The sequence below is a fragment of the Astatotilapia calliptera genome, chromosome 23, assembly GCF_964374335.1.
Source record: "Astatotilapia calliptera chromosome 23, fAstCal68.1, whole genome shotgun sequence".
Classification (NCBI taxonomy): domain Eukaryota; kingdom Metazoa; phylum Chordata; class Actinopteri; order Cichliformes; family Cichlidae; genus Astatotilapia; species Astatotilapia calliptera.
In genome coordinates, this window is record NC_137443.1 from 15,449,978 (window position 1) to 15,467,010 (window position 17,033).

General features: G+C 42.2%; 1 protein-coding gene across 1 annotated transcript; it reads left to right on the forward strand.

Moving 5' to 3' along the window:
- The first annotated feature begins 3,255 nt into the window (after positions 1–3,255).
- Positions 3,256–16,266, forward strand: ephx4 (epoxide hydrolase 4). Its single transcript, XM_026159839.2, has 7 exons — positions 3,256–3,637; positions 6,951–7,036; positions 9,092–9,249; positions 12,012–12,140; positions 12,474–12,577; positions 13,832–13,980; positions 15,359–16,266. The coding sequence occupies exons 1-7, from the start codon at positions 3,395–3,397 to the stop codon at positions 15,597–15,599; spliced, it is 1,110 nt and encodes a 369-aa protein (XP_026015624.1). The 5' UTR covers positions 3,256–3,394; the 3' UTR covers positions 15,600–16,266.
- The last annotated feature ends 767 nt before the right edge of the window (positions 16,267–17,033 follow it).

Genomic DNA, 17,033 nt, shown 5'->3' on the forward strand with positions numbered 1-17,033 from the left:
ACCATGACACCCCCCTCCTCCAATCCCTCTCTCAGCAGCAAGACATCTCCCCCCCTCCCCTCCTCCCAAACATCTCCCAGTGTCACAGTGGATCAGGTCAGGAGACAACTGAGGAAGCTTCGCCCCAGAAAGGCAGCAGGCCCAGACAAGGTGTGTCCTAGGATGCTAAAGGCGTGTGCTGCTGAACTTGGGGAGCCGCTACAACGAGTCTTCAACCTCAGTCTGCGACTGGGGAGAGTGCCCGCCCTATGGAAGACATCCTGCATCGTCCCGGTCCCCAAAAAGAACCGGCCCAATGAGCTGAATGACTTCCGACCGGTGGCACTGACGTCACATCTTATGAAGACTCTAGAGCGGCTCTTCCTCAACCTCCTCCGACCACAGGTACAACATGCCCAGGACCCACTACAGTTTGCATACAAGGCGGGTGTCGGAGTGGAGGATGCCATCCTGTACCTCCTACACAGAGCCCACTCACACCTGGATGGGGGAAAAGGCACGGTCAGGATACTGTTTCTTGACTTTTCCAGTGCCTTTAATACCATCCGGCCCTGTATGCTTCAAGAAAAACTGAACAGGATGGAGGTGGACCCCTGCCTGGTGGCTTGGATCTCCGACTACCTCACCGACAGACCACAGTACGTCAGGCTGAAGGACATCACGTCTGACACAGTGGTCAGCAGCACAGGAGCACCACAGGGAACTGTGCTGTCCCCTCTTCTCTTCACCCTGTACACCTCTGACTTCGGCTACAACTCTGAATTATGCCACATTCAGAAGTTTGCAGACGACACAGCCATCATGGGGTGTATCTGGGATGATCAGGAAGAGGAGTACAGAAGTCTGGTGAGGAACTTTGTCGCATGGAGTCACACAAACCACCTGCAACTCAACACCTCAAAGACTAAGGAACTGGTTGTGGACTTCGGGAGGTCTAGAGCAGGTCCACTGCCGGTTCAGATAGAGGGGGAGGAGGTGGAGGTGGTCAACAAGTACAAGTACCTCGGGCTGTGGGTGGACAATAAACTGGACTGGTCATGCAACACAGAGCACCTGTATAAAAAAGCCCAAAGCCGACTGTACTTCCTCAGGAGGCTGAGGTCTTTTAACATCTGCAGGAAGCTCCTGAGGATGTTTTACCAGTCAGTGGTTGCTGGAGTACTTTTCTATGCTGTGGTGTGCTGGGGGAGCAGCACAGCAAAGAAGGACTCATCCAGGCTGGAGAAACTGATCAGGAGGGCTAGCTCTGTTGTCGGCATGAAGCTGGACACTCTGGTGACAGTGGCAGAGAAAAGGACATTAAAGAAACTGATGGACATTATGGACAATGCCAGGCATCCTCTGCACACGGCCATTAACAACCAGAAGAGTCTGTTCAGTGACAGGTTGCTTCTCCCAAAGACAAGAACTAACAGACTTAAAAACTCCTTTGTCCCACACGCCATCAGACTGTTTAACTCCTCTCTGGAGGGGAGAGGGAGGGGAAACAGGAGGACAAAGGAGAGGGGAACAACTAAGCTGTAGTGCCTCTTCACCTCACTGTGCAATACCTTTTGTGCAATACTTTTGTAAATAGTCAACGGTGCAATAGACTCAATACTTGAAATGTGCAATTCACTTGTATTTTTATTTTTATTCCTATTTATTATATTTATCCCCTTCGTATATTTTATTTATATTGTCTCTGTATTTATATATATGTGTGTGTGTATAACTCTGTAACTTCTGTCGGTGCTGTGCTTTTTTGGAAATCGAATTTCCCAGAGGAACCCACCCGAGGGATTAATAAAGTTCTATCTAATCTAATCTAATCTAATCTAAGTAAAATAGAGGGGTAAATGTAAAAAATAAATAAATGACTAAAAAGGGGTAGAAATCAGTATTTGTGCTTCAGGCATATATGAACATATCTATTCAGTATAGGTTTACTATTGCATTATGTATTTTTTTTCTGTGCAGAGCTTGATTAAAGTCTTGGATTTAAAAAAGAAACATCATGTAGGGTAGATTTAAAACAGGAACAAAACTGTTTATGAAATGCTGGTGCCATCCTTGCTTTTTAAAGAATGTGTTCTGTTAAAATGTGTTTTTCTCACAGCGTCTCTGGGTCGGATTTACAATGAAGCATCCAAACTAACAAAATGTTTAAGAGTTAGTAGACCAATCAAAATGTGGGAGACTAGATATATAGTAACAAACCTCCTGTTGGCTAAATAACTAAAGCTGAGTTTAAAGGCAGAGGGAAACACTGATGATCACACAAGCTTTGTTCGGGGTGAGATGGCAATTAACATTTGTTAAGTTTAAATTTGTTGAGTTAAACATATAAATAAAACTTAACTGTAGTTTGTTCCCCTTAAGTGCAAATAGTGTTAGGATAATTCTTTTTACAATTTATGTTTTTAAAATATAAATCCTGTTTAATTTTACTAGTGCGATTTACAGATTCGCCTAGGATCCGGTTTGATCCAAGAGGAGAATCAAAGCCCTTGGAGGGTTTCCTCAGAAGGGGCATAAGGTGTAACAAATCTACCAAATCAAATATGTGGAGCTGTCCGCTGTAGCGAGCCCTTGTGAATAGCTGGGGAAAGGATTTCTTCATTTTGCCATGGTTGGGCCTCCATATATTCGCGTGAGCGTACAGAGGTCTTTATCGATTCCACATATCCAGCCACGTGAGGGGTTAAGCTAATCCAAAGTCGGTTAACTGGCCTCTGATGTGTGTTATCCGGTCCCCGCTTCGGTTTTCTAACGGAATAATTGACCTGCTCGTGTCCGTGTGTGATTTAGTAGACTTGACAGCCACACACCTGTGACACCGCATCTCATTAACATATCAATGCGCAGTCACAGCCTACCTGCTAATTAAACCGGGAAACCGCCACTTATTGTTCATGAAACGCTTGGTGAGATAATTTAAAATAACGGGGATTATTTCACTGATGATGAGCTGAAGTCACGCAGACCTTTTTTTTTTCTTTTTTATCGCAGCTTTGTTGCCATAACAGCGTGAAGCCGTGGTGCTTTGCAGTGATTTTTTTTCCTCCGGAGGTTTTGCTGCCTAACAGCGCCTCTTAGCTGTTCAATGTAAATCAACGTAAAGCTCCGCATCGAGACGCTTATTGCTCGATTTCGGACTTGCCTTGTATAGTCAACAACACGGTCTCCTGCCAAACAGCCACGGCTGTCACACGCACGCGTGAAATCTGACGTGATGCTCTTGCCACCGTCCCATTCAGCCGCTTGTTGGGATCCTCCCTTCAGACAGTCGTGCGTATGCGCTGGTAAAGAAACGACGGCATTGTCAGAGCGGTGTTTAAACAGAAACGACCAGTTAACAGAAATCAATCAATAGGTAACGTGATCCGGGCTGATTTCCTGCGGCAATGTAAAGATGGCGAGAGTGCTCCACAACTTGCTGATATTTTTAATCAGTCTTGCGCTGAAAATCAGAGTTTTGGGGTATTGGTCATTGATATACGGTTATTGTGCTCTTTGCGCCATCGTAGCCCTGCTGAAACTTTGGTGGAACATCGTTTTAAGGCCGACAACAACCTTCCAATGGGTGATTCGTGAAACTCCCCCGGCTTGTCTGAATGACACGTCCTTGGGAACCCACTGTTATGTTAGGATCAAGGTAAGTGACGCGCACACACTTGGACATGAAAGGTGTCTGTAAGGGTAACAGCCTTTGTGTGTGTATGTGTGTGTACGGACGCCAGGGTGTTCACGTGTAAAAAAAGCAAAAAAAACCCGCCTCAACACCTTTCCGCCGTGTCGCGTCGTGAAAATCCAAACGGGGCCCGATGTTTTAGCACAATCTCGAAGCGTCTGTTTGTTTTTGCGAAGCGCTTCTATTTATTTATTTGTAATGTTTTTGGTGGAGTCAAGGCTTGCTGGCGCGGAGCTCAGGTGGTGCTGAAAGAACAGCTCCTCCGCCTCACGTCTCTGCATGCAGCGTGCTGCCAGCCTCTAACTACCAACCTACAGTGTGTGTTCAGGATTATGTAATTAAAATATCAAAGCATGTCCCGATGTGAGGGGTGGAAGAATTATTCACATCCTAGACTTCGGAATGACTACCAACACAAGATGTACTTAAAGCATGACAAGTACAGCAGCGTGTACCTGTCATTCTTATATTATGGGATTGTCATTAGTAACGTATTAATATAAGAAGGAATTCTGATCTACTTCATGATCTGTTGGAGAATAGCAATGTGTTTAAAAATAAATGTTCCACAAAAGTAGCAGAGAATGACAAATACCTTAAACAAGTACTAGAATACATGTACACTGTTTTAGCGCAAGAACACTCATATGTGCCTGTTAAAGCATGTGCTTCTTAGTCATAAACCAAAGTTTTCCATGAGCAAATGAATCTGATCTGCAGTGAGCACAGTGCATGAAGGGTTTGGTTGAAAACAACACGGTGCAGGGGAAATAATTAAAGTGAACAGAATAAATCTGCTGACGTGTAACCATACAAGAAAGAAAAAAGTACTGCAAGTATATGTCCATGGAAGCAGATTACTTTACAGAACCATAAAATTGCAAATAAAATTTGATCAAATATTAAAATGAATTGGGATGAACAGCTAAATATCCATCCATAATACCATTCATCCACTCCATCCATTGTTTCCACTTATCCAATTCAGGGTTACGCCGGAGCCTATCCCAGCTGTCATAGGGCAGGAGGTAGGGTACACCCGGGACGTGTCACTAGTCCGTCACAGGGCTGATACAGAGAGACAGACAACCTTTCACACTCACATTCACACCAATAGCCAATTAGAATCACCACTTAACCTAAAATTCATGACTTTGGACCGTGGGAAGAAGTTAGAGTATCCAGAGGGAGCTTGCAGGCATGGGGAAAATATGCAAACTCTACACAGAAACCCTCTGCTGTCCGGAGGATTTACTGTGATGTGACAGTGCTAACCACTGTCCCACCATGTCACAATGAGAGGCTAAAAATAGTAAGTAAAATTCAATATGAAGAAGGGAAAACCTGCATTTCTGCTCTGTCTGTCCAGCTCACTGACAGTGTCAACAGAAAAAATAATATTTATAACTATCCTGCTCACACAAAGAAAACTTGTACACATACTCAAACACATTGGAAAGATCAGCACAAATCCTGCTGACCATCCAAAAAGCACATCACTCAGAAATCTATCCTAATATTTGCTAAATCTGCAGAGACTGTGGTTTTCTGATATATTCAGAGAAAGATCCTCCAAAGCACCTAATCCCCACTAAATAAAAACAGAGAAGCTTTTCTATCTGACACTTAATGACACCTCAAGGTGGGGATTGTGGGGGATTGTCTTTCTCTTTAAATAGCCCAATAATATTGCTTTCTTTGTATTTGATTTGTTTTATAATAGACTCTAGTCCAAGCAGTAGCATTTTGAAGTGCGCTAACACCCATTTCATTTCAACATGTGACATAAAATTCATCAACAGAATTATAAAACTATATGTATTAGAACAAAATCATTCAATATACAAGTACCTGTCTGATACTCGGTTTTCTTAATATAATGATTACTGCGGATGTTATTTCGCATCACCTGCAATTTGATCCTAAGTGTAGCCGCGAAGCCTCTAAACCAAGCAGAGCAAGCACAATAAAGTGACCCTGAAGTTTCTTGTTACAATGCTTCGTTTTGCTAAATAGGAACTAAATCTGCCCCCACTGCCTAAAAACAGAAACACCTTTGGCTTCTTATTATCTCACTTGAGCTATTGAACTTCATCAAAAACAATCAATTCAACTTTATCAGCTGACTTTGACTCTAGAATATGCCCAACTTAAATCCATCTTAGCAACATGTCTGTAGAAGCAGGAGTTTGGTGATATCACAACTAAGGAAGCAGTCCTGCATGTAGCTTACACAAGTGTAGTGCAGGAACCTGAAGCTTCAGGTGGGTTAAGGACTTTAGAGTAAAGTAGGGGACTTTTTGTGTCAGCCCGCTATTGCGCAGATTTCCTCTTTGCTTCTGTTTAATGCTGAAATCTATTTCAGCTGTTGTAGGGTGAGAGGAAGGTTACGCCCAGAGCAGGTCACCAGTTTATTGCAAAGGTCTAAGCCGTATTTTCCTGTTTTTGATTCACCTGACTGCCTTGTGTAGAGATGCTTCAATAATCTCAAGCCTACAATGCGCACTTAAAGTATTTGTTGTTCTTTCTCAGAACCCCAAACAGTGATATATGAGAAAGAAAAGCAAAAAAAATAAAAAAATCCCCACATTTCTGAGGCACAGCTTTGATATGTTTCTTAAAAAGATTTAAAAAATCAAACCCTGTTAAATCTAATGAACTTCCAACTATTTAAACACAAGTGTTTACATTAACTTGTTCTTCTTCTCTACTCTCACTTTTTCCATCAGATGGAAATATTGTAGGTGTCTTCTGCATAATTTTATTTATCTTTCATGAGCCTTTAGTTTGACATATTGGGGACACTGCTTGTCTTGTCTTTAAACTTTCAAAATGAAACATTTGCATATTATAGCACTTTAGATTATTTAGGAAGATTAAATGTGGATGTAAGAAATGTGGGCAGGTGTTGTCATAATTTTTCTTTTGTGTTAAAATTACACATGTACATTTAAATGTCTACAAACATTTCCTGAAGGAGTCTTGAAGTTTGTTAGAGCACTTAGTATTCTGCAGAAACAAATTCACAAGAGTGTTTCAGGTCCAGTAAACATGATTTTACAAGCTTGTGATACACTGATTCTTATTTAATGGCTCAAAAGAAAACGAGCTATTCCTGTCTTGTTTCCCCGTAGTAGTTTTCCCTGCAGCTCCCCTCAGTAACAGTCACTTAGGAGCGCTGGCTTGTTCCGTTGTGTTCACTAAATGGCTTTGGATAAAAGTGACGGCTGAAGTGTTCATGTGCAAATGTGTCTTTGTGTGTCTTGTTTCTGTGCAGGAGTCTGGCCTCAGGTTCCACTATGTTGCTGCTGGTGAGAGAGGAAAGCCCCTCATGTTGTTTCTGCACGGCTTCCCTGAGTTCTGGTAGGTCAGAGGCAAATCAGGGTCAGAGTAACAGTAAAAGCTTCTCTAAACCAGACTGTAAGATGTTGTGTTGTGCAGTTGTATTTGGTATTTGCTGCATTGGTCATCTCTCTAAAATTTCCATTATGAGGATTCCTCCCTTGCTCAGCAGCAGTGTTAAATCTCTGCGATCTGGCTGTGGGCCTGCAAAAACAAATCCAAGCCAGCAGAGAAGAGTCCTCATTCACAGACATGATTTGCCATCGGGGGAAAGGGGTCCAAAGCATTCAAGCTCTCTTCCTCCTGATATGAAATGAAAAATGATGTTGAGTGTTGCGTCTGGATCAGGGCCAAAGAGCTTGTCAAGAACTGTAAGCCCGTCCATATCTCTAGCATGCTATCTAAGCTGCGGACAGGACAGGGATTAATTAACGGTAGAGGGGAGCTCTTTCTGCTTCACTTGACATATCCTTCAGAGGAACGATGAAACTGTACTGAGGTGCTTGGAAAGAGTGCTTTTTAAAATGTGCTAATTCCCTTTCAGAAATAAGAAAGATGAGACTTTGTGTTCAGGAGGGGGATGGAGGGCTGCAAGGGGCTTATTTTCCTTCAGCCCTCTTCTGTATTCAAAGATCTAAGGGTTCAGAGCCGGGATCTTATCCTGACTCATCAGAATCACAGGCAGGGCTCTGCATTTAGCTTTTCCCCCCGTTACTCGGCTGAGGAGGAAGAGGACAAGGAGGAGGGGGGCTGACAAGATCTTCAATTAGGAAGTCATCCCAGTCCACATCAGTGGGCGGATTAGAATCTAAAACAGCTTCTATTATCCAGAGGTGACCTTCACTCAGCTGGAAAGAAAGCTGAGTGCTAGTTTCTAAAAGAGAGTTTGCAAAGTTGGTTTGTAAGAATCGTAATCGCGGGGAAAGGCCTGTGAACACACTTGCGTAATGTGCTGTTTGGACTTAGAGACCCCAGATGTTTAACAGAAAGAGTCTGTGTCATAGACTCTGGGACTGGAGATAAAAAGACAAACAAGAGGCTTTCCATTTTGTTAACTTATCCTTCCTTGCATCTTCTCACCTTCTGTGGCCTGGAAATTATATTCCTTCAGCTATCAGTTCCTTAATTGGTCCTGAAGGAGAAAGAAAGCTTGTGGAGGAGCTAGGAGTGAGGAAGCACAGGTGTGTCCTAAGCAAAAGTCATTTATCAAGAGGCATGATGGATAAATGCCGTACGTCACCATAGAAAACATAGAGTGTTTACTTCGTTGTGCTTCTCATGCTAATCCTGAGAAGAGACGCGAGTTCAGAAAACAAGGGAAGTTGCTAGAATTGTGAAAAACACACATATTTACCCTGAAGAGAGAAAATAATTTATTACGCAAATCATCCATATGTCCATACCTTTATTGCTACTTATTCAGGTCTCTGTCAGACAGCAGTTTAATCAGAGATACTCAGATCTCGCTCTTTTTGGCCACCTCTTTCAGGGGGACACTGTCTTAAGCCAGCCAAGAGATATAATCTCTCTGCCCTGGGGTTTTCTCCCAGTGGGACATGCCTAAAACATCTCTAGGAATTAAGGAGGCATGCTAGTCAGGTGCCCGAAGCACCTCAACTGCCTTGTTTTGAAGTGCGATGTTGCTGTCTAACTACATTAGGAGAAATGGAAGAACCCCTAAAAGAGGAGAATGGGCTTTAAATCCACCATAGTAGAAAATGAATGAATGTTTGAGCAAAAGTAAGACTGTAGAAGGGGTTCATAAAGTGTTTTAGGCACAAATTACTTTCTTGTTCCTTAGCTGTATAAATGACACATTATCTTTACGCTTTTAAAGACATTAAACACTGTCCCCGTTATAAGGTTTCTTTGAAGGTTTGAAGTCTAATTTTAGATCCGTTTTGAAAGCTTTTGATAATTTGTTACATAACTGTGATTTTGTTTTTACCTACTTATGTATTATATGTAATATAAATGTCAATAAACTTAAATTGAAAAATCTCTATATCCATGAGAAACAGGCATTAACCTGCATCGTCTTGTCAATAATACTTGTCAAATGTGTGTGTGCCTCAGGTTTTCCTGGCGTTACCAGCTGCGTGAGTTCAAGAGTGAATTTCGTGTGGTGGCCATCGACATGAGGGGCTACGGGGAGTCCGACCTGCCGCTCTCCACTGAGAGTTACCGCTTCGAATACCTGGTCACGGATGTCAAAGATATTGTGGAGTACTTAGGTGAGGAAACACGGGAGAACTGCGTGCCTGTAATCTCGGAATCAGTCCGAGGAGCGGAGAGTGTTTTGACAGCTACTTGGGTCAAAAATAAACTTGTTTATCAATGTTACGCCGTGGACAGCCTTCAGGCCTGCAGCACGGCATGACAAACTTCCTGTGACTCATTCTAAGTGAGCATGGGACACTGCAGATACAGAGCCCAAAGCCTGCTGACTGCGTGCTAACACTGGCAGGCCTGAGGTGGTGTGCACATACCAGCTAATGATTATCTGGCCAGAATGACAGTTTTTGCTCTTTAACTGGCCAACGTATCTCAGTGTTTTTCCTGTCATTTCAGCACGGCTTACACACTCTATCAGGTAATCTGTCTCAGCCCTGAAATGTCGCTGAAGATTGTGTTCAGTGGACATGAGCCCTTTCATTCTCCTTCACACCTGTCGCCTCACATCTAAATGTGTTAACACGGCTGTTTCAGTGTCAATTACAAGGAAGCCGAAAAGGTCGTGTCTTGATTTTCCTGCATAGTCTTTGAGGTGCTTTCTTCAATCTTTTCAGTATCAAAGAAAATTTCTGTTTTATTACAGCAATATTTTACTGTAGGAGTTCTGTAGATCTGGAAACGCAGACACACGGTTAAAATGAACCAAAACGTGGGCATGAAACTCTGTCGGTCGCACTCCTCCATGGTAGCCAAACACAAATGGAAGACACACGAAAGGCAGAGGAACTGTTAGCAGCATTTTCATTTCAAATGCAGTTTGAACTTAAAATATAGGGCTTCAAATAATCTCTCTAAACTGCTGCCTACAACCTTTCTGGTTATCTGACGCTCTTGTTCTTGTCCATTTAAGTTTCCTTGTAGCACTGTTGAAATTTCCAGGACTCAGCAAGTACCTAATAATCAAAGATGAATCAGTTAAATGTGACAGAAGAAGGCGTAAACATTGTTAAACACTGACGTAATTCTGCCTTTTAAACTTTTCTGAGGTAAACAAATGAGGAGTGATCATAAAATTTTGCAACCCAAATCATAAAAATTAAAAAAAAAAACTATCACTGCTGAGGAAAAGCTATTTCCTCAGCAGTGATACAACTTTACCAGCCCTACTTTCATTTTCAGATCACTTTCCTTTTTTAACACCTGGAGTTGGTGAACTTTGTGATCACATCATGTGTTACATTTACATGTTCATTACTTCAAAGTCATTCATAGGTAATATCTGGCTCTTCAGTTTAGTGTTATGTTTCAAAATTTCTTTTATCCTTCAGGTAGTGACTGGATGATCAAGGATTGGAAAAGCAGTCAGGAAAATGGAAGGATTAAACAAAGCTTTCTGCAGCTGCCTGTTGCAGCTATAAATCGAATCAATGAGAGGTGAAACTCGACCACAACAGTCAAGCTGTGGCCTGTAACATCAAAACATTAAGCTGAGAGGTTGTGCATCTTTGAAATGCTGGAAGGAACTGCAATCAGTCTGTAACGCTCTGTGCACTGCACAAATTAAATTGAACCATTGATTTTTTTTTTTATATTGTAGCTTTTTAAAAAGCCACAAGTGTTCTATCACGATGTTTTGCATCTCGTTACATTGTTCTGGCTGTCCCGGTCAATTACCTAACAGGTTTTTGGGAGCTAAGCACTCAGTCATGCACATTGCTGAGCAAATCACTTAATGGTCATTTCAGTGGAAGAAGGAAAGCACTGATTGTTTGATAACTGCTCTTCTCTAATCTGTGATCAACTCTTAGAGCCAATGAGAGCCACCCAGCTGCCTGCATTCACAGAACACATGTTATGCTAGTTACCATGTCGGTAGCAGATTTCAGCGTTTTCAGTAAACTGCTAACAGCCCAAAAGGCGGACAGCCGAAAGAGCCGTGGTGCTCTGTTATTTTCCAGATGTAGTTCCCCGTCTAAGATTATAGACTCTTCCTCTGTAGCATCAGCAACATCAGTGGGGCCTGCTGGGGTGATTCATATTAGTAGGTGTAAATGGTGCGACCTCAGGTAAGGGGATCAGTTTGTAGCAACTGCAACAGTAATGTGATCAGACTGAAGCCTTGACTTTGGTCAGCATTTGGCTGAATGTCATGAAATCCATCCTTTGATGAGTGTAAATGTCCTCTGAGAAAGTCAACAGTGATTTTCAGGCAGTGGCATTTTTAAAAAAAATTTTTTTTACACAATGGACTGTATCAGTGTAACAAAGTGGCTAGACCCTGTGGCATCACCCACTGTGTCAATTTGGGGCTTTTTATCCTCTTTTTTTTTTTAACCGTAAGGGACCATTTACGAACCAAAGGGCCAGTTGCATGAATCGTATTTACCATTTTGCAGCTATAGCACAAGCACAGCAGACAGCTATGAAATTACACTGATGTAATTTCGCTGGGTGATTTTTTGGTTTATATATTTTTTTTATTTTTCGGATTTAAATGAAGACATCTGACAAAATGACCATTGCATTTGCCAACAAGTGTTCTGTAGCTCAAAACGCACTCCGGTACTAAATATATTATGACTTAAACATAGTAAAATAATGCTGCAGACACATCCAGTTCAACCCAACAAGAGTTCAAAGTACCCCACTGACATCCTGTATGTAAGAAAGCAGTCGGTATACAGCTTCAACCAAAGCCATTAAATCCTCCCTGCTGCTGCTCACTATGTTGGCTTCACTTTTGAGCCACAGAGATTGTTGCTTAGGTTTAACGTTAGAATGGACTTCCAGCTTCCTTCATTCGTGTTTTATTTCTTCCAAGGTTACAACAGATGTTGCCTCGTTGGCCACGACTGGGGTGGGACCATAGCGTGGCTGTTTGCGATTCACTACCCCGAGATGGTGACAAAACTCATTGTTCTCAACTGTCCGCATCCGTCTGTGTTCACAGGTATGATTTCAGGACGGTGTGCTGGAAAATCAGTATTCTCCACGCTAATTAGAGAAGCTCTGGTTTGACTCTTGGGTTATTACTGTAATTATTAATGATAATTAGGAAGTGTTATTACTTCAGTTGCATGTTTGCATCCATCTGGCAAATCCTCCTCTGCATTAAGTGCAAGTTGATGAGACACTAATTAGAGGAGGCTAATATGAAGCTGGAACAGCTGGTTTAAATGGTGCAGACAGAGAGGCACCTGAGTTATCATGTCCACAAGAAACCTGCCCTTTAATTATGTCGAGAAACTAAATGTCCCCTTTCTTCTCCTTTCCTCTCCTCCAGATTATGCCCTGCGTCACCCGAGCCAGCTGCTGAAATCCAGTCATTACTTTTTCTTCCAGCTGCCCCGCTTCCCAGAGCTCATGCTCTCCATCAATGATTTCAAGGTGGTCTGTTGTGTGTGGACTTTCAATGTCAAGGTCGTGTGTGGACGTGCATGTGCAATAGTGTACCTCGCACATTACGAGCAGTGTCTATTTTTGGTGTTTACATCAGGTCAAACTGCAGGAAATGTGTGGATTACAGATTATTACAAAATAATATCCGGATTTTTAAAATATTGTTAGTAATTAATCATTTAATTTCTTATTTTCTCAATTTTGTTATCTTCTTCTTCCCATTGTTTAAAAGTAATTGTACTTAATATTATCTTGTCTTCGTGTTAGAAGATTTACAAATACACACAGTTTGTATTTTATCTTTCAGTGATCAGATTCTAGTTGTTCTCTCAGTATTTCCGGTGCTTGATTATTCCCGGAGTTTGATGTGAGGTTGCCACTGTTCTCATGTCTGTTCATTAAATATTAAGCAACAGCTGGGAGCTTAGCTTACCTTAGTTAGCATGTAGACTGAAAATAAAGACTAACCTGACTCGGTTCATCAACAGCTAATTAACACATAGCGCATAGAGCAGTGCCTCGGGTTATTTTTTGTAGCTACAATTTACAGACTACTGAACACCTCATACGCAGTTAATCAGTTGTTGTGAAAGCAAAGACACAGAGAAAATGCTGATGTGTTGAAACGAGGACAGCTTGCTGTGTCTGTGTGTGTATTGCTGTTAGTTTAAAACAATGATAAACACCTCAAACCAAGTCTTTCCTTTTTGTAACTGCCCAGATTTCCCTGCAGTTTTCACCACAGGCTGAGGATTTCTACAGTATACCATCATTGATTTGCACACCACACATGCAGGAAATAGAGAAAAGGTGAAAGGTTAGCCAAAATATGACAAACACTGATCCAAACCACCTCAAATCTCCGCTTATTGTGAGTTTAATGTCACTGTAAAACTAAAAACTACTTTCTATTTAAATTCCTTGTTTTATAATTATTTAAGCATTTCTAAGACACTGGTGTTATATCACCTAGTATAATCAATATGTCAGAGTTTTGCTAATTAAATGAAAGAATGCTGCCATATGCTCGCGCTGGTGCACAGCATGCAGTGTCGTCGAGCCAGCAGAGAGTCAGAGAGCCAGAGCTGTGACTGAAGGTCATCAGAGCTGATTTCACCACAGAAGTACCTTTTCTGACTCGCGTTACAGCGACATGGACGTCCTTCAGTGAATGCTGTCTAGATCAGAACGTACCGCCCATGCAAACCTCACTCAGTGTTTGCTGCTGTGTCTCTGCTGCAGGCTCTGAAGGCTTTGTTCACCAGCCGCAGCACAGGGATCGGCAGGAAAGGCCGATGGCTCACCGCAGAGGATCTGGAAGCCTACCTGTACGCACTCTCACAACCGGGAGCTCTAACAGGAGCCCTCAACTATTACAGGAATGTCTTCAGGTGGGGAATTCACTCAGCCAAGGATGGATTATGTGAAAGGATTTTTAAAATCTCTATATAACAGTGATATGTCATATGTGTTAAGCAAAATCTGTATGATTTATAAGATATCAAAGAATAATATTAAAGCTAAAAAGCTGTTAAAAACACACCAAATAAAAGTTTGCTCTCTTACATTAAAATAGGAATACTGAAGATCAGCAGTATGCACAGTTCAGTTCTAAACATTCAGAGAAAGCGCTCCACGATGAGGTGCAAGGACAGGCCCAGTGTTTTGGCACCACAGTCTCAGCTGTGACTGCCACGGTCATGTCAGCTGCAAAATAAATGAGCAGTAAACTGCCAGACACATAGCAGAAAATAGCTGTTTTAAATGTTTTTTACTCGTTGAGTTTTTGTTCATGCTTGAAAAGTAATTTTCAGTTGTGTCAGTTTAATAAACGTTATGTTCTACGCTCCAAGGATAAACGAGGTTTTTGTTGTGTAGTTTGCATTTAGTAGCACCATCTACTGTCAGAACTCTGGGGGAACAGAAAACTGAGCCTCTACTTCTGTCAGTGCTACAATACTGTCTCATATTCACATTCACATCTTTCCTACACGTTTACTGGCAAACAATGGTCCGCATAAACGAGATCGAAGAAAATCTCAGTGCATGCAATTTTGACATGTGACCTATACATGCATGGCTGAGCGGGCCATCTGCTCCCTTCTCAAGCAATGAGTTATCTCAGAGTAGCTTTTGTATGCTTACGTAAAAGAAATCTCAGTGACCCATGCCCACTTAGTCTGTCTGTTCGTGGATAGCATACCTAAATGCAGAGGGGACAAAAATAGGTGAATGCACAGTCAACATTCAGCCATCCTTTTAAATGTATATCTGCTTTCTGGTCTGAGACAGGATGGAGGCTGGAGGACGTCTCGGCAGAAGCGTGCCGTACTGCATGTGATGTTTAACAACTGTGATACTACAGAACAGGATGTTAAATTAAGACCCAGGTGCTGCGGGTCCATCGGAAATCTGGTACATGACATGAATGGACATGAATCCCTCCATCCATCCATTCTCTTCCACTTATCCTTAACATGGTTGTGAGGAGCTCGGAGTCAATCCTAGCTACATTAAATATAGTTTAATGTTGCTGGGATAAATATAGTTTTGTGAAGTTTTTGTGCCGTCTGAGAGAGAAGTACTCTGTCGGGATAATAAGGTACTCTGAGGTCGTGTGAGATACGATGAGGCTTGATTGTTCTGAACTTTGTATGTAAGGAGAAGGATTTAAAATTAAATTCTGGAGATAACAGGAAGCCAGTGAAGAGAATATGGGACGAATGTGATCAACTGAAGGCTTTTCATGTCGCTCCTTTCTTTCTGTAGCTCCCTCCCTCTGAGCCATAACCACGTCAGGTCTCCGGTGTTGCTGCTGTGGGGAGAGCGGGATGCCTTCTTGGAACAGGAAATGGCCGAGGCTTGCCGCCTCTACATCAGGAATCATTTCCGTCTTAACATCATTTCCGGGGCCAGTCACTGGCTGCAGCAGGACCAGCCCGATATCGTAAACACCCTCATATGGACCTTCCTCAAGGAGGGCGAGGGACGTAAAAGCTACAGGAACTAAATCCACAGCGAGGCCTCCTCCAGCACCTCTCCTCTCCCCACTCACTCCCTGGAAGCCTGGAATGTGCCTGTGACACCAAGCAACATAGTGATAATGCAATCATTCTTTAAATCTTTCACATGTTTCAGATATTTTTTAAAGAAGTCAGCCGTAAAGGAAGAAATCAAAGCACACTTCACCAGAGAGGACACCGAACAGTACGCGTGACACATATTCAAGATGTTTTTTGCACACGACATCCGCCTTAAAGTTTGTCGGTTTCAGCATTACAAATGTGTGGCAGAATCTCCTTTGTGACTTGTATTGTGTGGTGCCTTTTTAACTTTCGAGCTGTCGCAGTGTAACGATGTCCTGCGAGACTGGGGATGTGGCGTCGCCTGCTATACTTGTGTGTTTCAACGGGTCGCTCCACTCCACTTTGGGCACAGTCCTTTGGGAGGCGTAACCCTCCCACTCCCTTTATCAGGTAGTGTTGCTGAAAAAAGCTTTTTTTTCCCCTCGAAGATTAATGCTCAAATGTAGAGAATGTTATCTTCCTGTATAGAAATGTCAGTGATGGTTGACTATTGTACTATTTTGTATCTCTTCCTACACACTGCATTTTGAAATTCACTGAGCCAGGTCTACACCATTTGATTTTATAAATAAACTAAGTGTCAAACTGTCAGACTTCCCTGCTTTTTAAAAAAAAGATAATAACGGATTTGAAGTTAAAAGCAGAAAACCTCCAGATGCCCCTCTGTGTGTCTGTTACTGTCTCAGATTTAAAAAGAACTACCAGAAATAGCAATGGATGCTCTGTTAAATATAGCACAGAGCTGAGTGGCACTGCATATTTATACCTCCACTGTGTGCAAACAGAAATGTTCATGTGGAAATAAGGTGAGATGTGTTCATCAGACAGATATTTACAAACCCGATTCCAAAAAAAGTTGGGACGCTGTATAAATGAAAGCAGAATGATCTGCAAATCTCATAAACCCATATTTTGTTCGCAATATAACACAGAAAACATATTGTGTAAACTGAGACATTTTACTGTTCCATGACAAGGATTGGCTGATTTTGAATTTGATGACGGAAACACTTCCTTAAAATGTTGAGAGAAAGACAACAAAAGGCAGCGAGTGTAAGCGGTACTAAAAAGACAACTGAAGGAACAAACTGTAACATTACGGGCGATCGTGGCTCAAGAGTTGGTAGTTCGCCTTGTAATCCGAAGGTTGCTGGTTCGAGCCTGGGCTTGGACAGTCTCGGTCGGGCTACAATGTAGCTTGCCATCACCAGTGTGTGAATGGGTGGATGACTGGATGTGTAAAGCGCTATACAAATACAGGCCATTTACCATTAGGTTAACTCGTAGCAGGTCAGTCACATGACTGGGTATAAAATGAGCATCTTAGAGGGGAAGAGTGTCTCAGAAATGCTTGGGTA